Source organism: Ranitomeya imitator, chromosome 4 (assembly GCF_032444005.1).
Source record: "Ranitomeya imitator isolate aRanImi1 chromosome 4, aRanImi1.pri, whole genome shotgun sequence".
NCBI lineage: Eukaryota > Metazoa > Chordata > Amphibia > Anura > Dendrobatidae > Ranitomeya > Ranitomeya imitator.
This window is the reverse complement of record NC_091285.1, coordinates 26,014,976-26,038,985: the sequence shown is the minus strand read 5'-3', so window position 1 is coordinate 26,038,985 and position 24,010 is coordinate 26,014,976. Positions and strand designations below refer to the sequence as shown.

The 24,010-nt window shown below is 42.7% G+C and overlaps 1 protein-coding gene across 1 annotated transcript in view; it reads right to left on the bottom strand.

Annotated features, from left to right (window-relative positions):
• The window catches only part of VWF (von Willebrand factor), a 179,838-nt gene that overhangs the window by 11,612 nt on the left and 144,216 nt on the right, over nt 1–24,010 (bottom strand). Inside the window, exons 41-44 of the mRNA XM_069763408.1 lie at nt 21,483–21,587; nt 13,574–13,779; nt 11,986–12,135; nt 690–818 (exon numbers count right to left, since the gene is read on the bottom strand). Of these exons, the coding sequence (XP_069619509.1) occupies nt 690–818; nt 11,986–12,135; nt 13,574–13,779; nt 21,483–21,587 (590 nt within the window). The remainder of the gene's footprint in view (nt 1–689; nt 819–11,985; nt 12,136–13,573; nt 13,780–21,482; nt 21,588–24,010) is intronic.

Below are 24,010 nucleotides of genomic sequence, written 5' to 3'. Positions count from 1 at the left end.
CTCCACTGGTAAAAGAAAGTATTACATCTGGGGTCCTCCAGAGATGCCCTTGTCTTTATAGCCACCTAAGTGAGGAATGAATCAATCCAAGGTGAATCCAATTCACTTCAAATTGTATAAGAAAATACAAATTCGGCAGAATAGAAATTTTGAGCGATTCGTTAAATCTAGCATTTTTTGATGGTGATTTACATCATCATTGGTCGGCATTTTTCTGGCTTTGAAAGAACGGGAAGGGCTTAAATAAAACAATAAGGGGAAGGGCTTAAAATATAATCTTTCCTTTACCCTCCCATTATCGTCCCTCTGATCACCTTTTATCTTTACTCTTTCGTCGTTCCGAGGAAAGTCAACAATGTGAATGGAAGACTCAACGCTGTGGATGGAAGAGGCGATCGGAGGACTGGACTAGTAAGGTGTGGTGAGCAAGGAAGGGCAAATATAAGAGGGAGGAGGTTAACCCATTCCTGGTTGGTTCAATTTGCATCCAATTTATTCGTCCCAAAACTAATTTCCTCCTTAAATTGATCTAATCAACCCAAAGAATCCCTGTAATAATTGGGTATTTGAAAAATGGGTTTTCAAAACCAGACTACCCCAGAAGAAAAGGTTAGAAGAGGATATAGATTTTTTGGAGTGAACACACATAATATTAAAACATGGACCCTAGTTAGTATTTTTACCCTTACACTATAATAGCGTTTGTCACTGTCTGATCCATCTACGTCTCCTCTTCTCCTGGAGATCACCTCCTGTTCACACACGGCCTTCTTACATGTTCCGCAGCATTCATGTGGCTTAGTTACATACTTAAAGCTCTAAATGGAAAAAAACAAAATCAAACCTTGTTAGACATAAAATACAGTAAGAACTATAGTAAACAGCAGAAAAATAAAAGTGTAATTAGGACATGATAGCGCCTAAAAAGAAAAGTGTCCTAGAGAGGGAGGAAACAAGGCACCATTTTCTATGAGGCACAAAAGTACAGTTCCCCTTCCCAGTCCTCACTATGAAATGATCCAGTGGCAAGTAATGCTTCTTCTTGGACCAGCAGGACTCTCCCCATAGTTCATGAACTCCTATTTCCTATGCAGAGCGCAGCAGTCAAGAAAAGTTTGTCATCGGCTGCTGCACTCTGCATAGTCAGCGATCGAGATGACAGATGTTGAGGAAGAGAGTACTGAGATAGCGAACTACTGGGAGAACTGTCGCAAATGTAAAGATTGTCCCCTGTATAAAAAAAAAAAATTAATATTACAATAAAATGTAAAGTATATTTTACACATTTTTTCCAAACCCTTAACTATGGTAGGTTTGGGGTTAGGGTTAGGGTTCAGATGAGAGCTAGGGTTAGGGTTAGTTCTAGGGTTAAAAAAAAAATTGTTCCATAAAATAAAGACAATAAAAGTAATAAAAAAATTTTTTAGAAGTAAAACAAATATAACAATTACAACATACTTATTTTTAATATTTTTTATAAAAAAAAAATAAAGGGCTAAGAGGCAAAATATTGGAAATGAGCGGAACAGGCAAAATACAAATTTATCGATTTGTGTGGATTTTCCCGGGAAATTCAATTTTCAAAAAAATGATTCTCCCCAAATTTAATGTCCCTTATCATGCTCTGGGGTTTCTCCAGACACATAATAATAAACGTAAGATGTGCAAAATTTTGAAAAAATCTCTATTGTCACCACACCGTTCACCACTCCAGCCTCTCTGCTCCTCACCGTCACCGGTCCGGTGAGGTCCACATCTTCGGATCACCACCACTAACGATGAATTTCCCGGCTTTGATGGTGCCCAGTAGGGTTCTGCGTATGCACAGAAGGGCACGGTGAACACTCTGATTTCACAAACCCATTACATTTTGCACGCATGCGCATAACCCTCCCCGACCTTCATCAAAGCCGGAAAGTCCCAGCCCAGAGTGAGATCGCGAAGATTTAAACGCTTGAAGAGGAGATCTGAAGATGCATCAAGGACTGGACAGGTGACACAGAGGGATCACAAAGGTGAGTATAAGGGTTTTTCTTTAAATGTTGATGGCCTTTCATGGTTTAAAGAAATGGTGCTACTTTGTTGAATTAACATGGACGCGAATTACAGAAAAATCCTAATTTTGGCAAATTGCAGATATTTGTAAAATTCGAGTAAAATTAAATTTCACTTAAATGTATTCACTCTTATCTACAAGCTATAACTACATCAGTATTTTCTTAAAATATAATTCATGTGCTTGGGGAATAAGGGGTTCAAAACTGGGCCGATGGAAAGGACTTAGAGAGTCCTAAAAAGTTCTATGGTTGTTGGGCACCAAATACTTGCCGGACTGGTGACCCACGCTATGCCACTGTCTGTAGGTATAGTGATCTTATATGTGTATGTAGATCTGTCCTGTATGTTTGGTGGCATTATATAGGCATGTGTGAAATATTGATGACATATTATGTGTATATAGTGAGATGTATGTACAGTGATGAGAAAGTCGTCCATGAAGCATATCACATACTGTACATATACTCAACTGTATAACATATAGATATATACATCCTGGTTTACATGACACCATGGAAAATATAGCAGAACTACAGTATATATGTTATCAGCACAGTCTGCACTTAAAAACGTATTATTCATAAAGCCAAAATACATGAATCGTCTATTCAGCCTTTAATTCTAAAACTAAGGCCATGCAGGCAGGAGAGTCAAACAAGAGAAAATGTAAAAAAAATGTTTTCAAATACATCGTTATTTTACCATTGACTTCAACGTCAGACACATTAATCCCTTCATCTTCTATTTGCACAAAATATTATCATTCTCTTTATATTACTGTGACCAACGAAACTATCAGGCCAGTATAAACTCACACTGTATGGCTACTACTCACCCACTACCAACTATTTGTTCCACAGGGCGTACAAACTTATTAAATTAACGTTAATTGGTAAGTGACTAATAGAATAGTATATACCAGGGAGAAATTCAAGATTCTACATTTGGGCAAGAAAAATGAAAATTACATCTGCAGAATGGGAGGAATAGAACTAACCAACAGCACGTGTGAAAAAAGACTTGGGTATACTAATAGATTACAGACTGCACATGAGTCAACAGCGTGATGCAGCAGCAAAAAAGGCAAAAACAGTTCTGGTATGTATTGAGAGAAGCATAGAATCTCAATCATGTGAAGTAATTATCCTCCTCTACTCCTCCTTGGTCAGACCACATATGGAATACTGTGTCCAGTTCTGGGCACCACATTTTAAAAAAGACATTGAAAAACTGGAGCAAGTTAAGAGAAGACTTGCCAGGATGGTGAGCAGACTGCAAAGTATGTCCAACGAGGAATGGTTAAATGATCTGGGAATGTTTAGCTTGCACAAAAGAAGGCTAAGAGGTGACTTAATAGCTGTCTACAAATATCTGAAGGGCTGTCACAATGTAGAGGGATCAGCATTATTCTCATTTGCATATGGAAACACGAGAAGCAATGGAATGAAACTGAAATGGAGAAGATGCAGATTAGATATTAGAAAAAACTTTTTGACAGTGAGGGTGATCAATGACTGGAACAGGCTGCCATGAGAGGTGGGGAGTTCTCCTTCAATGGAAGTCTTCAAACAGAGGCTGGACTGATATCTGTCTGAGATGGTTTAAGGAATCCTGCATTGAGCAGAGGGTTGAACATGAAGACCCTGGAGGTCCCTTCCTACTATAACATTCTATGATGGGCAATCCTGGTTCCCATTGCGGTGCCCTTTATTTTATGTACATACTATAAGAGTATATATACAGATGGGTGCACCATCATCTTTATACAATTTATGTTACAGGAGTTGTCCAGGTTTGGGATGAAAGTCTGAAGTCCTCAGGATTTTCAGGTGCCACCACCAGCAAGGGCAGGTGGTCATGTAATCACAAGTATGCAATTTCAAATTAGTCGTTACTTGCCGACTAGACGTGCTCGGCCTCGCCCATTTCACTCATATTGAACAAGATTTTGCACATCTAGTTGGAATGTGGTCGGAAGTATGCAAATTGCATACTTGCAGTGACATGACAACCGGCTCGTGCCGCCAGCATTGGAGAATCATGACAGAGTGCGTTGCGTGGTCTGTGAGGATTCAGAAGTCACATAGAGGCCTTTAAGGACTCTAATTTAACCATTTTTAGACCTCTTATTCCTCACAATATCAATTTAATGCAATACCAGACTGGCTTGAACCCTTCATCCCACCCCCATAAATATCCCAACCACTTGGCGGTCATATATAGGCACATATATCAGAAACAACTCCGGACAACGTATCGCAAAATCATGCTTCTTTTTTCAAAACTGGTAATCTCGTAATGTGTTCAGCCAAAATAAAAGCTAAGGTAGGACTCATTCCGTGGACCTCCGAAACTACTCCGCTCCTTCTTCTTGATGTATAGCTAAAGAAGAGTGACCACCAAATGCATGAAATAAAGTATTGGTAGCCCTATTTGCCCGTATGGGCCCAGGTTCTGATTATTAATTTGTTTTAATTAGATATTGATTGTGTCTCTAAACACATTTACATCCTATTAGTTAGTTTTTATAGCGTTACGCTTTTATTCAGCCACTGAGTAGAATGGTTTTTCATGTGTTTCCATGTTGTATGGAACTTATAACCAAGAGGAATTCATTCATTGATGGACTCAACAGGGACATTGTCAATGCAAATATGCTCAGGGAACATAAGAATAAAATCAACCATTTACTTAATGTTAAACCTCCTGCCCCCCCCCAAGTGAGAATGTGAAGGGTTACCATTGGATATACAGCTCATCCTCTCCTATTGTCTGCTGACAGGTTTCATCAGACTAATGGAAAGCAAACAAGAGGAAGGTTTTTACATGGATCCAGGTGTTTGTGCAAGTGCTTGACTTTAATTAAAACGAAGGTTATGGAGAAAGCCCTTAGTCATGTCCCACGTGTGCCATATGTCCTGTACTGTGCATGACAACGCACAGTGACAAGTCGAGAATCGATCATTATATACAGCTTTTGCTCAGGTAAAGATTGAAATGTTCAACAAAATTAGATAATTTATCAAGATTTGTTTTCCAACTTGGCCGGTTCCTCGTTATATGCTTTCCTAGAAGTTAGACCCAATTTCCACAGTATGGCTAATTAAAGGTGAGAGTCTCCGCTGATCATACAACTTCTTTAGGAGCAAAATGTTCTCCCTCCATGCAGGAAACATAAAAAGTATATAGATCCTGTGACTAACCACAATGGGTTTTATTGGAAGGTGGTCTCAGGTTATGTTGAAGCCCAACGTCTTCTGCTTTGGCAAAAAGTTCTCCTCCACCAGGGGTGTAATTATAGTGGGTGCAGGGCTTGCAGATGCAACCAGACCATGGAGACTATGAGAGCCCAAAAGGCTTTATTGGTCTATAGGAGTTGGTCAATATTAATATAGTACTTTAATAGTTGTGGGCCATGTTGGAGATCTTGCATTGGGGACTACTTGAGTCAGGTTGACATGTTGGAGATCTTACATTGGGGACTACTTGGGTCAGGTTGAAATGTTGGAGGTCTTGCATTGGGTACTTCATGAGTCAGGTTGATATGTTGGAGGTCTTGCATTGGGGACTACTTGGGTGAGATGTTGGAGGTCTTGCATTGGGTACTTCATGAGTCAGGTTGACATGTTGGAGATCTTACATTGGGAACTACTTGGGTCAGGTTGACATGTTGGAGATCTTGCATTGGGGACTACTTGAGTCAGGTTGACATGTTGGAGATCTTACATTGGGGACTACTTGGGTCAGGTTGACATGTTGGAGGTCTTCATTGGGGACTTCACGAGTAAGGTTGACATGTTGGAGGTCTTGCATTGGGGACTATGTGAGTCAGGTTGACATGTTGGAGATCTTACATTGGGAACTACTTGGGTCAGGTTGACAAGTTGGAGATCTTACATTGGGAACTACTTGGGTCAGGTTGACAAGTTGGAGATCTTGCATTGGGGACTACTTGAGTCAGGTTGTCTTGTTGGAGATCTTGCATTGGGGACTACTTGGGTCACGTTGCCATGTTGGAGATCTTGCACTGGGGACCTCTAGGGTCAGGTTATGCCACTGTCCTCAAAGTCTGGTAGACATAAACGGAAGCCTCTGTGACTACAATGGTGCCCAGTAAAAGAGGGTCTACAGCTCACGTTGAATTCATTAACCATTTTTCTTCAGGGGCAAAGGATTCTTTGTCCACTTAAGACAGAGTTAAAAACAAAGGAGAGGAGATGCATAGGGTCACAATGCCTTTCATCTCTACCAAGATGAAGAAATGGGTTGAGCAAACACCAAACTCTAAGAAGAGGATGAGAGGAATGACCCAGTAGGCCTCATTTTTTATTACACCTCTAAGGAAGCCGACTAAGCCCCCAACACTTTCAGACGGAACTTGAAAATGCATCTCTTCAAGAAAGCTTACAGCTTGGAGTAACCCACCTCACCACCACTGAAGATGCCCCAAACCCCAACCTACTGTCTCCTTCCCCATTACGCTGTAGCCTGTAAGGCCGATAGGGCAGGGACCTCTCCCCTCTGTACCAGTCTGTAATTGTTAGTTTCTTGCCTGTAATTTATATTTGCAAATCATCAGACACACAGTCAGCTGAAATGTATTGTGGCACAGAGAGCAGTTGGCTCCCTGCACCGCTGGCTCCCTGCACTGCAATAGCTATACATGCCAGCAGCTGATGTCATTGTGCCCATCGCAGGTGAGGCATCATGTCATTGTCGGGCACTGACTATGGAGCAGGAATACAACATTGCTCGCTCTGGGAGAGTACACAGTAAAGAAGACTAGTTGTTTGTTTGTTTGTTTATGTATTAGAGAAGAGGGTCAATACAGGGGACAAGAGGGGAAAAGAGTCTTGGACAAGGAACATTATTACATGAAGGGGTCCAGGATAGAGGACATTATTACAGGATGGGGACCAGGACAATGGACATCATTACAGGAAGGGGCCCAGGACAGGGGACATTATTATAGTAAGGGGACATGGACAGGGAACATTATTACAGTATAGGGCCCAGGACAGGGAACATTATTACAGTATGTGGCCCAGGATGGGAGACATTATTATAGGAAGGGGTTCAGGGCAGAGGACATTATTACAGAATGCACACCAGGATACGGTACATTGATACAGGAAGGGACCCAAGAGGAAGGAAATTATTACAGGATGGAGGCCAAGACAGGGGACATTATTACAGGAAGGGGTCAAGGATTGGGGACATTTTTACAGGATGGGGCCAGGGCAGAGGACATTATTACAGAATGGACACCCAGGACAGAGTACATTGTTAAAGGAAGGGACCCAAGTGGGGGGGACATTATTACAGGATGGAGGCCAAGACAGGGGACATTAATACAGGAAGGGGTCAAGGATTGGGGACATTTTTACAGGATGGGGCCACGGCAGAGGACATTATTACAGAATGGACACCCAGGACAGGGTACATTGTTACAGGAAGGGACCCAAGTGGGATGACATTATTACAGGATGGAGGCCAAGACAGGGGACATTATTACAGGAAGGGGCCAAGGATTGGGGACATTTTTAGAGGATGGGGCCAGGGCAGAGGACATAGAATGGACACCCAGGACAGGGTACATTGTTAAAGGAAGGGACCTAAGTGGGGGGGACATTATTACAGGATGGAGGCCAAGACAGAGGACATTATTACAGGAAGGGGTCAAGGATTGGGGACATTTTTACAGGATGGGGCCAGGGCAGAGGACATTATTACAGTATGGACACCCAGGACAGGGTACATTGTTACAGGAAGGGACCCAAGTGGGATGACATTATTACAGGAAGGGGCCAAGGACTGGGGACATCATTGCAGGAAGAGACCAAGGGCTGGGGGACATCATTATAGGATGAGGCAACGGCAGGAAGCATTATTACTGGATACAGGCCAGAAAGAGGGACGCTTTTATAAGATAGGGCCCAGGATAGGAGAAATTATTAGGGCCTGGATGGAGGACATTATAACAGGGGTCCGTACATCAGACCAACATTCATAGAGGTACAAATTTGGATCTGTGCCCATATGACTCTAATTATACCTCTGCTAAAGGTAGCCCTGATTACAATGGGACCATTGAAGAGGATCTCTCTCAAAAGCATTGAGCTCCTCGTATATATGAAGACTGCAGGGATAGGGTTAATCATGAAAAAGATGTCAGGGAACAAACGAGGAAATGGACACTATTTTTGATTTTCTAATGGGGTTTTATACAATCTAAGCACAATTCTATCCAGCAATAAGCTACTGACATTGGACATGGATATCTCTATATGGTTATTTGGAAGCCATATATCACTGTTTCATCCATTTTTTTTCTTTTTCTCACTTTACATGCTATTTCTGAACAGAAATCTGAGCTCATTCCACCTAATTTTTCATGGTCATTCGCTAAGACCACCATTAACATACTACATGACCAGCAGCCAAGTTGACTGGTTCACATCTTATGGGCATTGTCATCATGTCCAACCTAGGAAAATTATGTACAAAACAAAATATCACTTTCAAAAACAAAAAATAATGGATGACAAATTGCCCCCCAAAATCCACCTGATCTTCACTTTTTTTGAGGACATATCTGTTAGGACTTTTTATGGTAGGCCCTCACACAGTTTTTTTATACTTATTTTTACTTTTGTCCAGGATGCCTACATTTTTAGGACACAATTTTTGTGTAGATTAACTCAAAAAATTTCCAATTTTTGTAAATCTTTACATGTGGTGGTAAGCAATATCCTATTGACATTTTTATAAAGTTTACGGAGCCCTTTTATTAAACATGAACTCATAAAATTAATTCAATTTCATAATATATTATTAATGAATGATTTTTGACCTCATGATCCCGTAAGTTGGTTACAAAAAAAAATAAAAGAAATCAGATTCCATAAAGGGTCATCTGTAGTTTTCTTTTGACAGCACAGTAAATTATTGGCACTAAACAACATCATTTTGTTTCCTCCCCGAGTTCCGAGGAACCTTAATGAGTGCAATTCTTGCCCCTGACCACCCAAGGAGTCATGCCATCCATTTGGTGAATTCCTCGCCTATTCTTTTGGCGGGATACACTGCTTTTTCGATTAGAAAGTGTCAAAATATATATTTAAAAAAGGCTTTGAAGCACTTAGGAAAGAGAGATCGTAAAACACAGCCTGCTCATTGTTCCCCATAGATAAACCCAAACACTCTCGGTAAAGTCAACACACTCGTGGATGTAGAAGTGCCTTGGAATATCTTATAAATGAAAGCAAAGCTTACGCTAAGCTCTTCTAAGGACCTCCAGCCATAGAGACAAAGTGGTGTTCTTTTCAGAACAATGCTGTTTAATTAATCAGGCAGTGCTATCTCTATTTAGACTGGTGCCTACAAGAGAATTAGCAATTGTCCTGGCACCTCATTTGTGCCGTAACTCAAGCCAGACATATTCCACTAACAAGCCACCAAAAAGAAGTCACGTTTAGTCCTTATTGACCTCAAATAGGTGTTAGAAGTGTGTAGTTCTTGGTAAATCTTTGGCACCTCAATGAAACAGATGTGTCATGAAGAGACAATATACGATTGGTCATGATTTGGAGATTAAGTACACCTCCATAGATGAAAGCATCTAATAAATTGCTGTTGTCTATTCCTACTTTTGATGGAAACCTGTCATGATTTGTCATCTTTCCAGATGTCCATTATCTGGTTCTCAGAGGTTCCTTAATTTGCTATGACATGGCTCTGGCCATGCAAAGACTACTGATATGGTCAATAGCCAGTGTGATCACCCCTATATCCAGCCAATGTCAAAATGCCCCAGGGTTCTCATGATTCCTTCCCCCGTTGGTCTGTGACATGGCTCTGGCCAAGTTCTGACTCTAGATCTGTTCAATGACCAGTGTAATCACCCCTATAACCAGCCAATGCCCAAATGCCCCAGGGTTCTCAGGATCCCTTCTCCCGTTACTCTAGGACATGGCTCTGGCCATGTTCTGACTCTAGATCTGTTCAATGACCAGTGCGATCACCCCTTTATCCAGCCAATGTCAAAATACCCCAGGATTCTCAGGATCCCTTCTCCTGTTACTCTAGGACAGTGTTTCCCAAACTCCAGTCCTCACTGACCCCACGGGTCATGTTTTCAGGATTTCCATAATGTTGCACAGGTGAGACAAATCCTGATGCCTTGATGACACTTCCACTACTTGAGCAATACTAAGGAAATCCTGAAAACATGACCCATGGGGTCCGTGAGGACTGGAGTTTGGGAAACAGTGCTCTATGACATAGCTCTGGCCATGTTCTGACTCTAGGTTTGTTCATTGACCATTGCGATCACCCTATATTCAGCCAATGTCAAAATGCCCCAGGGTTCTCGTGATTCCTTCCCCAGTTGGTCTGCGACATGGCTCTGGCCATGTTCTGACTCTAGATCTGTTCCATGACCAATGCAATCACCCCTATAACCAGCCAATGCCCAAATACCCCAGGGTTCTCAGGATCCCTTCTCCCGTTACTCTAGGACATGGCACTGGCCATGTTCTGACTCTAGATCTGTTCAATGACCGGTGTGATCACCCCTTTATCCAGCCAATGTCAAAATGCCCCAGGGTTCTCATGATTCCTTCCCCCGTTGGTCTGTGACATGGCTCTGGCCATGTTCTGACTCTAGATCTGTTCAATGACCAGTGCGATCACCCCTATATCCAGCCAATGCCCAAATGCCCCAGTCTTCTCAGGATCCCTTCTCCCGTTACTCTATGACAGTGTTTCCCAAACTCCAGTGGACCCGTAGAAGCGCCGGTGTGGGCGCGAAACGGCTGTTGTCCTCTCCCCGCTCACCTCTTGTCTTTTTCTCCCCCGTGCCGTGAACACGGTCTCATCATTGCTTGAATAAAGGGTATAATCTGCTTCACAGGATTGGTGAGTGTCGCCACGTCTTTTCTTTATTTTTGTATTACTACATTTCTGTTATGTTTCAGACGTGAGCACCTCCCTACATGTTCTGAGCTCAGTAGTTCCTTGAGTGATCCCACGTTTTTCCTTGTCATCGGGCTGTGCTGCTTACTTTGTTTGTATTTTACATCAACCTGTGCATCGTCTGACTATGCTTCCTGCCCTCTATACTGCTTAAAATCACCACTTGATAACATCAGGCTATTTACGCACCAGTCGTTGCTAAAGGAGACTTCTAAAAGGGAATCTGTCAGCAGTATTTTTCTATGTAATCTGAGATCGGCGTGAGGTAGGGGCTGAGACCCCGATTTCAACGGTGTTACTTATTGGGCTGTGTTTTGCTGTTTCAATGCAATCAGTGTTTTATCAGCAGGAGATTATCACTAGAGGACTGGGTTTCTCATGCCTCCTAGTCCAACCCCGCCTCACCACTGATTAGCAGCTTTCTGTCATTATACAGTGTAGACAGAAAGCGGCCAATCAGTGCTGTGGGCGGGGTTACATTCAGCTCAGCATTCTGAACTCAGCAGAGAAGACTGTGATTCCATCACAACTGCTGCACCCAGTAAAATAAGTAATACAAATCAAATTCAGCTTTGGTGCACTTCTGGCGTAGAAATCAATACAGCCTACACCAAACAGTGTCCCTTACACTCCATTTCACCAGCATTAAGTATCACCAAACTGACTTTTGAATATCTAATTCATGGCAAATTTAATGTCCGACACTGGTTGTCAAGAAAAATGCAAAACTTCCCAGAAATATTCATTTATGAAGAAACACCTCCCCCCCCTCCCCCCCCCCCGAGGTTCTTTTTACAGGACAATACAGGGAATATCAGGACATTCGTAAGGTTTTATACCTTCCTTACTGGCAAACATAAGTAGGTGAATGGATAGGAAAGTTTTACACTTTCGGGAATCAGTTCCATTGCAATACATGACCCTATGTACCATCATTTATCTTATACTTACAGGACCGCAGTTTTCCTTACACGGCTTCTTCTCACACATTACACTGAGAAGGTTTGTGATAGGATCTACAGCGTCGTTGCACTGACAATTTAGGCATCCATCTTCCCAGGAGCTCCCAAAGTGGTAGACGTTATTTTTATGCACACAGACCTATAATATAAAAAAAATACAAATATTTAATGATTAGATATACAGGTAGTGTCTGGTCCTATCTGGGTGTGTTAGACTTGTGCTGTGAGGACCTTAGCTCCGTGCAGTGTGTTTTTCGCATGTAGCCGGTGTTGTGGACTAGCCAGGACCAGATGTTCCACAGTTCAATGAGGGAGACCACTTTTCCAAAATAAACTCTTTACTGAATGGGAATTTGGTAAGGGTTATATGAAAGGGGTAGATGGTACAAATACTTCTAGATGTTTCCTTTTTAGTATGAAGCATTTTCCAAACAGTATCCTTCCTCTGTAGTTTACTCCAGGGCCGGTGAAGCACACGTTTCGTCCTACTTCGCCACAACCCAGCTTTAGTCCTGAGCAGCAAGTCTCCTTACTTGGTCTTCGGTTCCACATCCTTTTTCTGCCGCAACTGGCGCCCTGGAGCCCTCGCACTCAGGACACCCCACTAGTCTCATGTACTCAGTCCGGCTTAGGCCCATTACCTTCTGCGTTACAAGCTCTAAGGTTTGTGACTCGGCGTCCTCTCCAAGCACCCTTCTCCGGAAGGCCACTCTATCTCATTGGTCACTTTTCTTTAGGATCTCACTATCCCTTGTCCTTAGTCTCCTCTCACTCCGCATCACCTCTAAGGCAGCTCTGCTCACTTAGCACTTCCAGCCCTAACGCTAATCTCCCTTATGTGGGCCAGTCTCAAATATCAACTCTATTTTACCCTGCAGTCTGTTGCTGGGCAGACTTAACCATTCACACAGTTCTATGCAAACATTATAACACCTATTTCTATCATGCATTACATTATCACATCCTACATAATGCATTATATCCTTACAATAGGAAGCAGCATAGTTTAGTGATCTATAACTGTCCAATAATCCAGTACCCAGTTGAGATCATAACACTGAATTAAAGGATTTTACTTTTAGGTCCCCTTTAAAGGGAACCTGTCACCAGGCTTTTGCTATGCAATCTGAGAGCAACAAAAAGGAAGAAAAGAGACCCTGATTCCAGCAATGTGTCACTTACTGGGTTGCGTTCTGTGATATTGATACAATCACTGTTTTCTCTGCTGCAGATCTAGCAGAGCTCAGAATGCTGAGCTCTGTATAACTCCGCCCACATCACTGAACGCCAGCTTTCTGTGCACACTATACATAAGCAGAATGCTGCCAATCAGTGGCGGGGGCGGGGTTACACAGAGCAGCTGACTAAAAGGCACAAGACACCCAGTCCTGTAGTGATAATGTCCTGCTGATAAAACACTGATTTTATTGAAAGAACAACACATAGTCTAGTAAGTGATACATCTCTGGAATCAGGGTCTCAGCTCCTACATTATGGTGCTCTCAGATTACATAGCAAAAAACTGCTGACAGATTCCCTTTAAGCATGCTTAACTAGAGATCTGCCCGTCCGCTCACCTTATCTGCGTTACAGGTGACACTGGTGCAGCCGCACTCGTTGATGTGAATAGAGGATGAATATCCAGATGGACAGGTGTCGGTGGAATTGGAACAGCTGCATGTACATTCGTAGGTATCACAGCACTCGGTGGTCTTCCTAGAAAGCCTTTTGTAAGGTGGGCAGCTGGGACGACGTAGCAGTGGACAGGTTTCCCTTCTGCAGGCTGATAATATGAAAACAAATAATATGAAACAATGGACGATAAAGAACTTCAGCAAGAGACTCGTCATGTACAGCATGTAGCACGGTTCATCCTGTAAGGCCCACGCGGCTGTGGTACCGCCATTGTGGGAGTAACAGCTAAGCCTCAAGGGTCTCAGAAGCCCCTCACTCCAGTGATCAGGTGATCCAAAGTGGGAGGAGTAATACCTTGGCATGGGGGTTGTCCTCCCTGGAGAACCATATTTAAATTCAACCCATAGGAACCCATAGATTTTGGGGGGTTGGACGATTCCCTAATATTTAGGGTGTATTGTGACTCTTCTCTAGTGGCAGATGTTCAGGGAACGAGAGATCAGGCATATTGTATTTCAACATGCCCAATTCTTTAATTCTCCGGGAAAGTAATATGCTGCCATAGGTGTTTGGCAGTAGTTGACTACCCTCTCCACATGCATGCTCAGCTGAGATGTGCATGCATGTTTAAGGAGCCATGATGGACAACTGCTGGGATGTACCTAAAATGTACACTTTCCAAAATAGAAAGTTATACTTTCCTGATCTTTGGGGGTCCGACTGCTGCTACTGTCCTCAAGAACCACGAGAATGCGGCTCTACAGTCTTGATCGGAGCGGAGTTGCATGTGCCGGACCTCCGCTCCATTCATTGCCTAAGGAACTATTGGAAATGGCACAGAGTGCTGTACTTGGCTTTCTCAGATCTCCGGAGGTCCCAACGGTCGGACCCTCAGCAATCAGCAAGATATCCGCCTATCCTATAGATAGGAAATAACTTGATATTTTGTGAATAAACCTTTAAGCCTTAGGTACTATATCAAACATATGAAATATTGTCTATATGAATATACACTACTCAAAAAAATGAAGGGAACACTAATATACCACATCCTAGATGTCTCTGAATGAAATATTCCAGTTGCAATTTTTTATTCATTGCATAGTGGAATGTGTTCAGAACAATAAAACATAACAATTATCAATGTAAATCAAAATGAATATCCCATGAAGGTCTGGATTTGAAATGATGCTCAAAATCAAAGTGGAAAATCAAATTACAGACTGATCCAACTTCAGTGGAAATGCCTCATGATAAGGAAAAGATGCTCAGTATTGTGTGTGGCCTCCACGTGCCTGTATGATCTCCCTACTGTACAACACCTGGGCATGCTCCTGATGAGGCGGCGGATGGTCTCCTGAGGGATCTCCTCCCAGACCTGGACTAAAGCATCCGCCATCTCCTGGACAGTTTGTGGTGCAATGTGACGTTGGTGTAAGGAGCGAGACATGATGTCCCAGATGTGCTCAATCGGATTCAGGTCTGGGGAACGGGTGGGCCAGTCCACAGCTTCAATGCCTTCATCTTGCAGGAACTGCTGACACACTCCAGCCACATGAGGTCTGGCATTGTCCTGCATTAAGAGGAACCCAGGGCCAACCACACCAACATATGGTCTCACAAAGGGTCTGAAGATCTTATCTCGGTACCTAATGGCAGTCAGGCTACCACTGGCGAGCACATCGAGGGCTGTGCGGACCTCCAAAGAAATGCCACCCCACACCATTACTGACCCACTGCCAAACCGGTCATGCTGAAGGATGTTGCAGGCAGCAGATCGCTCTCCACGGCGTCTCCAGACTCTGTCACGTCTGTCACATGTGCTCAGTGTGAACCTGCTTTCATCTGTGAAGAGCACAGGGTGCCAGTGGTGAATTTGCCAATCCTGGTGTTCTGTGGCAAATGCCAATCGTCCTGCACGGTGTTGGGCTGTGAGCACAACCCCCATCTGTGGATGTTGGGCACTCAGACCATCCTCATGGAGTCGGTTTCTAACCGTTTGTGCAGACACATGAACATTTGTGGCCTGCCGGAGGTCATTTTGCAGGACTCTGGCACTGCTCCTCCTGTTCTTGCTTGCACAAAGGCTGAGATAGCGGTCCTGCTACTGGGTTGTTGCCCTCCTACAGCTCCCTCCACATCTCCTGGTGTACTGGCCTGTCTCCTGGTAGCGCCTCTGGACACTACGCTGACAGACACAGCAAACCTTCTTGCCACAGCTTGCATTGATGTGCCATCCTGGATGAGCTGCACTGCCTGAGCCACTTGTGTGGGTTGTAGAGTCCGTCTCATGATACCACGAGTGTGAAAGCACAACCAGCATTCAAAAGGGACCAAAACATCAGCCAGAAAGCACTGGTACTGAGATGTGGTCTGTGGACCCCACCTGCAGAACCACTCCTTTATTGAGCGTGTCTTGATAATTGCCAATAATTTCCATCTGTTGTCTATTCCGTTTGCACAACAGCATGTGAAATTGATCATCAATCAGTGTTGTTTCCTAAGTGGACAGTTTGATTTCATAGAAGTTTGATTTACTTGGAGTTATATTCTGTTGTTTAAGTGTTCCCTTTATTTTTTTTGAGCAGTATATTAGTTTTATAACTTTAGAATATGATTGAAAAAGTTAGGGGGGAATTGGTTTTCAGAGCTCCACATTATTATTGAATTTGGAAACCCAGTTCTGCTGCATCTAAACTGATATAATATATTCCATGTCACTGGTGTCGTATTAGAGAAATGGAATTTCCAGGACATGATGGGAGAAAACAACGTTCGCCATAAAGGAAGGGGGTGTTCACCGCGCATCAGCTCGGGAAACTAAACAGCGCCATCTGCTGTCCTTGTGGAAAACTGCTAAAAAATGAATCTCCGGAATTTCCATAAATAATGCTTTTTTTTCTTTGTGTCATGATTAAGTTTAGATATTCCTACATGGAGAAAGATATGGATGGGTTAAGACGAGACAGGAATCTATATTAGGAATCAATCTAATTCATTTTTAGGGATCTAGGAAAATTGAGTATTGATCTCATTGGAACTATTATAAGAGCCATACTGATTGTTACCCAGTTTATCTTTATTAAGCCCCTTTTTGGCATTATTTTACCTTCCAGGAGAGGAGTTATATGTTATTTCGATATACATAATAGGTTCCCAGAATGTGCTGTAGTCCCATGCAAAACTATGATTTGTGGCACATGACAAACTCAGCCCTGCTATGTGAGATAAGCTCAGATCTGCTGATATATACAGTGGGGAAAAAAAGTATTTAGTCAGTCAGCAATAGTGCAAGTTCCACCACTTAAAAAGATGAGAGGCGTCTGTAATTTACATCATAGGTAGACCTCAACTATGGGAGACAAACTGAGAAAAAAAAATCCAGAAAATCACATTGTCTGTTTTTTTTAACATTTTTTTTGCATATTATGGTGGAAAATAAGTATTTGGTCAGAAACAAACAACCTAGATTTCTGGCTCTCACAGACCTGTAACTTCTTCTTTAAGAGTCTCCTCTTTCCTCCACTCATTACCTGTAGTAATGGCACCTGTTTAAACTTGTTATCAGTATAAAAAGACACCTGTGCACACCCTCAAACAGTCTGACTCCAAACTCCACCATGGTGAAGACCAAAGAGCTGTCAAAGGACACCAGAAACAAAATTGTAGCCCTGCACCAGGCTGGGAAGACTGAATCTGCAATAGCCAACCAGCTTGGAGTGAAGAAATCAACAGTGGGAGCAATAATTAGAAAATGGAAGACATACTAGACCACTGATAATCTCCCTCGATCTGGGGCTCCACGCAAAATCCCACCCCGTGGGGTCAGAATGATCACAAGAACGGTGAGCAAAAATCCCAGAACCACGCGGGGGGACCTAGTGAATGAACTGCAGAGAGCTGGGACCAATGTAACAAGGCCTACCATAAGTAACACACTACGCCACCATGGACTCAGATCCTGCAGTGCCAGACGTGTCCCACTGCTTAAGCCAGTACATGTCCGGGCCCGTCTGAAGTTTGCTAGAGAGCATTTGGATGATCCAGAGGAGTTTTGGGAGAATGTCCTATGGTCTGATGAAACCAAACTGGAACTGTTTGGTAGAAACACAACTTGTCGTGTTTGGAGGAAAAAGAATACTGAGTTGCATCCATCAAACACCATACCTACTGTAAAGCATGGTGGTTGAAACATCATGCTTTGGGGCTGTTTCTCTGCAAAGGGGCCAGGACGACTGATCCGGGTACATGAAAGAATGAATGGGGCCATGTATCGTGAGATTTTGAGTGCAAACCTCCTTCCATCAGCAAGGGCATTGAATATGAAACGTGGCTGGGTCTTTCAACATGACAATGATCCAAAGCACACCGCCAGGGCAACGAAGGAGTGGCTTCGTAAGAAGCATTTCAAGGTCCTGGAGTGGCCTAGCCAGTCTCCAGATCTCAACCCTATAGAAAACCTTTGGAGGGAGTTGAAAGTCCGTGTTGCCAAGCGAAAAGCCAAAAACATCACTGCTCTAGAGGAGATCTGCATGGAGGAATGGGCCAACATACCAACAACAGTGTGTGGCAACCTTGTGAAGACTTACAGAAAACGTTTGACCTCTGTCATTGCCAACAAAGGATATATTACAAAGTATTGAGATGAAATTTTGTTTCTGATCAAATACTTATTTTCCACCATAATATGCAAATAAAATGTTAAAAAAACAGACAATGTGATTTTCTGGATTTTTTTTTCTCAGTTTGTCTCCCATAGTTGAGGTCTACCTATGATGTAAATTACAGACGCCTCTCATCTTTTTAAGTGGTGGAACTTGCACTATTGCTGACTGACTAAATACTTTTTTGCCCCACTGTATGTATGTTTTACGTAAATCCACATTATCATCTTATCTCACTATGATTTATGCAAAATGACAAACTCAGCTCTACTACATCAGGCAATCTCTGCATTGCTGCATTTGACGCTTACACCTGCAACGTTGGACAAACTCAGCTCTGCTATTCTCAGCAAACTCAGCTCTGCTATTCTCACCAATCTCAGCTCTGCTATTCTCACCAATCTCAGCTCTACTATTCTCAGCAAACTCAGCTCTGCTATTTTCAGTAAACTCAGCTCTGCTATTCTCAGTAAACTCAGCTCTGCTATTTTCAGCAAACTCAGCTCTGCTATTCTAAGCAAACTCAGCTCTACTATTCTCAGTAAACTCAGCTCTGCTATTCTCAGCAAACTCAGCTCTGCTATTCTTAGCAAACTCAGCTCTGCTATTCTTAGCAAACTCAGCTCTGCTATTCTCAGCAATCTCAGCTCTGCTATTTTCAGCAAACTCAGCTCTGCTATTCTCAGCAAACTTAGCTCTGCTATTTTCAGCAAACTCAGTTCTGCTATTCTCAGCAAACTCAGCTCTGTATTCTCAGCAATCTCAGCTCTGCTATTCTCAGCAAACTTAGGTCTGCTATTTTCAGCAATCTCAGCTCTGCTATTTTCAGCAAACTCAGCTCTGCTATTCTCAGCAAACTCAGCTCTGTATTCTCAGCAATCTCAGCTCTGCTATTCTCAGCAAACTTAGCTCTGCTATTTTCAGCAAACTCAGCTCTGCTATTCTCAGCAAACTCAGCTCTGCTATTCTCAGCAAACTCAGCTCTGCTATTCTCAGCAATCTCAGCTCTGCTATTCTCAGCAAACTTAGCTCTGCTATTCTCAGCAAACTTAGCTCTGCTATTCTCAGTAAACTCAGCTCTGCTATTCTCAGCAAACTTAGCTCTGCTATTCTCAGCAAACTTAGCTCTGCTATTCTCAGTAAACTCAGCTCTGCTATTCTCAGCAAAGTCAGCTCTGCTATTCTCAGCAAACTCAGCTCTGCTATTCTCAGCAAACTCAGCTCTGCTATTCTTAGCAAACTTAGCTCTGCTATTTTCAGCAAACTCAGCTCTGCTATTCTCAGCAAACTCAGCTCTGCTATTCTCAGCAAACTCAGCTCTGCTATTCTCAGCAATCTCAGCTCTGCTATTCTCAGCAAACTTAGCTCTGCTATTCTCAGCAAACTTAGCTCTGCTATTCTCAGTAAACTCAGCTCTGCTATTCTCAGCAAAGTCAGCTCTGCTATTCTCAGCAAACTCAGCTCTGCTATTCTCAGCAAACTCAGCTCTGCTATTCTTAGCAAACTCAGCTCTGCTATTCTTAGCAAACTCAGCTCTGCTATTCTCAGCAATCTCAGCTCTGCTATTTTCAGCAAACTCAGCTCTGCTATTCTCAGCAAACTTAGCTCTGCTATTTTCAGCAAACTCAGCTCTGCTATTCTCAGCAATCTCAGCTCTGCTATTCTCAGCAAACTTAGCTCTGCTATTCTCAGCAAACTTAGCTCTGCTATTCTCAGTAAACTCAGCTCTGCTATTCTCAGCAAAGTCAGCTCTGCTATTCTCAGCAAACTCAGCTCTGCTATTCTCAGCAAACTCAGCTCTACTATTCTCAGCAAAGTCAGCTCTGCTATTCTTAAGAAACTCAGCTCTGCTATTCTCAGCAAACTCAGCTCTGCTATTCTCAGCAATCTCAGCTCTGCTATTTTCAGCAAACTCAGCTCTACTATTCTCAGCAAACTTAGCTCTGCTATTTTCAGCAAACTCAGTTCTGCTATTCTCAGCAAAGTCAGCTCTGCTATTCTTAGGAAACTCAGCTCTGCTATTTTTAACAAACTCAGCTTTGCTATTCTCAGCAAACTCAGCTCTAATATTCTCAGCAATCTCAGCTCTGCTATTCTTAGGAAACTCAGCTCTGCTATTTTTAACAATCTCAGCTCTGCTATTCTCAGCAATCTCAGCTCTGCTATTCTCAGCAAAGTCAGCTCTGCTGTATAGCCCAAACTGAATTCCGCCATATCAGACAAGTTCGGCTCCGCTACCTCTATTTTTAGGCAGTCAAAGCGTCGGATCCATGTAAATATATACGTGTGACTGATGCAGCTGTCACATTTGACAGCCAGTCTGCTGTACGGTCAGGAACATATGCTTGCGCCCCGCTTATGGTTCTCTCTGGAGTTTCCCGTGTGAAAAGCCTTTTTCTCGGCGTTATCGCCTCTGGAAGGAAGCTCACTGCTTTGGAATGTGTAGAGAAAATCCTTGGCCAAGCTGGTGGTATGGAATCGGAGTTTGGGTAATAATACGGAGGGATCAAGAGTTTCGTAGCAGAATATAAAAAAAAAAAAGAGTCAGATTGAAACCAAAGGTCAAGTGTTGAAAGAATCAGCAGCCGAATGTGGATTTCATGTAATTTTTTTTAATTTATGGCCGATCAGATCTTCACATTACACAACAGGCGCCGACCCTACAAACATAGATGGGATAATGCGCCCCCATACACCAAAAATTTAGGGAGGAATTCTGTAATGGGAACAGTAGCGGCTATATTATTCCATTTAGAGGGACGTACATGGGGGGAAGGAGGGCCCCCTGCCACACCACTTATATATGCGGCCTATAACTGTTTCGATGTGGTCAGCAGAGGTTCAGGAGGTCCACCTTTATCACTTTACCCTCCTTTTTTATTCAAATGAATACAATAAGTGTCCTTCATCCTGTTCTGTACTAAACAGGCAACTCAATGATTTGAATAGACTCTGTGTAATACCCAATTTCCCCTCTGGAGGCACTGCAGAGAAATGAAACGCTTACCGATTGGTTTCTCGACTGATCGGTGAGAGTCTCAGCAGAAGGTCACCTTGACTTAGCAAGTAGGTATTGACCAAAGTTGAGAGCCACTTTATTGCCTTTAATGCAATAATCTATATGGACAGGGCTTCTGAAACCACAAACCATAAAGACAATAAAAAACAAAACCAGCGTTAAACCTACCACACTCATAGATGGGTTTGCATTCTCCCGGGTTGGTCAGGACTAACTCCATTCCATTCTCACAATGTGGCACTGGAGGGATTTCACAGGAGGATTTATCACAAACTGGAATACAACATGTAAAAAAAATAAGGTTAAGTATAAATTTTTAATAAACTGACAAAAAATAAATAAAACTTTATGAAAAAATATAGACCAGCGGTGCCAAATTTTTTCAGGTCATCGGGCCACTTCAGAGACCCCACTATGGAACCCTACCGTACATCATCATACTTTGGTGGTCATGTTATTCTTTCTGACATTTTATTTGCCGGTCATTCTGGCTTGGTGATATGTCATTAATATGAGCCAAAAACGAAAACAATAATTCCCTAATATAAGCGCAACACACAGCCATGACCCCTTTAACAGCATTCAGACACCTTTATTAAATTGTATAATTCTTTTAAAATCGGAAAAAAAATCAGACTTCAAAAATAGTATTTAGACTCCAGAACCCAAAATTAATTTAGGCCTGACTTTAAAACTAAATTGAGACCTAAAAATCAATTCAAACCCCAGTCCTCAGACCTACCAAACATTTGACAGTTTAGACCCAAGAAAATGAGTTCAGAACAAAGATTTCAGGACACAAAAGTTAATTCAGATCAAAGACCCCAGACCCAATGAAAAGGAATTCAGACCTCAAAAATTAATTCAGACTAGAAAGAATAATATCAGAGCAGTAGGCCAAACAATTAATTCAGATCTCTGACCGCCTAAACATTAATTTAGACATCTGATCCTAGATCCAAAAATTAATTCACACTCACAATGTTCCTCAAGTTCGGTCCTCAAGAGCCACCAGCAGGTCATGTTTTCAGGATTTCCTTAGTAATGCCCAGGTGAGAACTCCATAATCTAGACAGGCATCAATTCCATCACCTGGGCCATACTAAGGAAATCCTAAAAACACGACCTGTTGGTGGCTCTTGAGGACTGGATTCGGGGAACACTGCTATAGACCATACTCACTCACCTCTCTGGCCTCTCAGGTCCTCACCGCCACCCATCTGGTCCTCGTCTAATCACCTGATCCTCAATGCTTGTGCCTCTCATGCTGAGATGGGATTCCAGGCTTTCATGACACCAGAGATGGTTCTGCGAAAGCGCACAAAGGTTCATGACATGCGCAATGACCTTACATGCACATGGGCATAACCATCCTTGGTCTCTTCGTGGCCAGTAGTCCTGACTCAGTGTGAGATGCCTGGGGATCTTAGAGCAAGTGGAGGACATCAGAAGATGAGGTGAGGACCAGACACTGAGGAGTGTATGGACTAATTAGCTGAGTAGTGAGATAAGTATAAGTATTTTTTTCTTATTTTAAAGCTGTCACCAGGTTTGACCGATAGGAGGTAAGGTCACCACCTTTCAGGTCTAACATAATAACAGTCTCCCTGGCATCATTCCCTGTTGAGGGCAAAGTAATGTACTGCAGTGCGCAGGTGTCAGGAAAGGTCAAAAGGCCCCGGCGCATGCGCACTCCAGTACTTTACTCTGCCCTAGTCAGGGCATAGAAGTGCGCCTGTGGAGGAGCACGATGCCGGGAAGACTGTGTGGATGAGATAGGGACGCGTCACCCGCAAGAAGGAGGACAGCATCGCTAGAAGAAGGGTGGCACAGGACCAAGGCCAGCGATACCCCTCGGACCGGACGGCCCCACAGGTCGGGTTGGGGGCAGATATGCGGTATTATAGAATGCTGTACATCACGCCTGGAAGGTGGTGGCCTTACCTCATATCGGCCAAACCTGGTTATAGGTTTCCTTTAACCTTTTGATGGCCCTTTATTGTACAGAAAAATGGTTGCCAATGGGTGCCATTTTGCTGAATCCCCATGGAAATAAATTATTTTAAAAAAATCTAAATTTTGGCGAATGCAGATTTTTGTAATATTCAATTCTAGATGAAGGAAAGAAATGTAAAAAAAGAAGAAAAAAATATCAAAAACAAATATTTGTATGTTGTAAACAAAGATAAGAGAGAGGCGGAAAATGAGGTTCCTGGCCTTTATCAGCTGTCGAACGTCTGCGCTGACAGCAACATATCCCATTCAGCTTAATCTCTGAAATTTTAATGTGAAATGGTTTCAGAAGAAGGAAAAAAAATATGATTCCAAGTAAATGTAATGTAAAACATACAGAAAATCAAAGCAGCGTAAGCCGGCGATTTCTACTCAATAAAGCTCTGACATTTCATCTAAAGCCTGGGGCGACCATGCTTTATACCTACACGGGCAGATTAAGACCCAACATGACATGAAGTTTCCATGGAAAGGAAGTCAAAAATTTGTCAATGGAGGGATTAAAGAAATTTCAAATCATTAACTAAAAAGTGTTTGCATGTAAAAAAAAAAAAGTGGTTTTCACAACAGGAGAAGAATTGTTGTGTTCCTTCTTGGTGTTTCTCTCTATGGTAACATCTCGGCAGCAGGAAGAGACCATCGGTGAACCAACTTGTCTGAACAGAATGTAACCTTCAGAGACG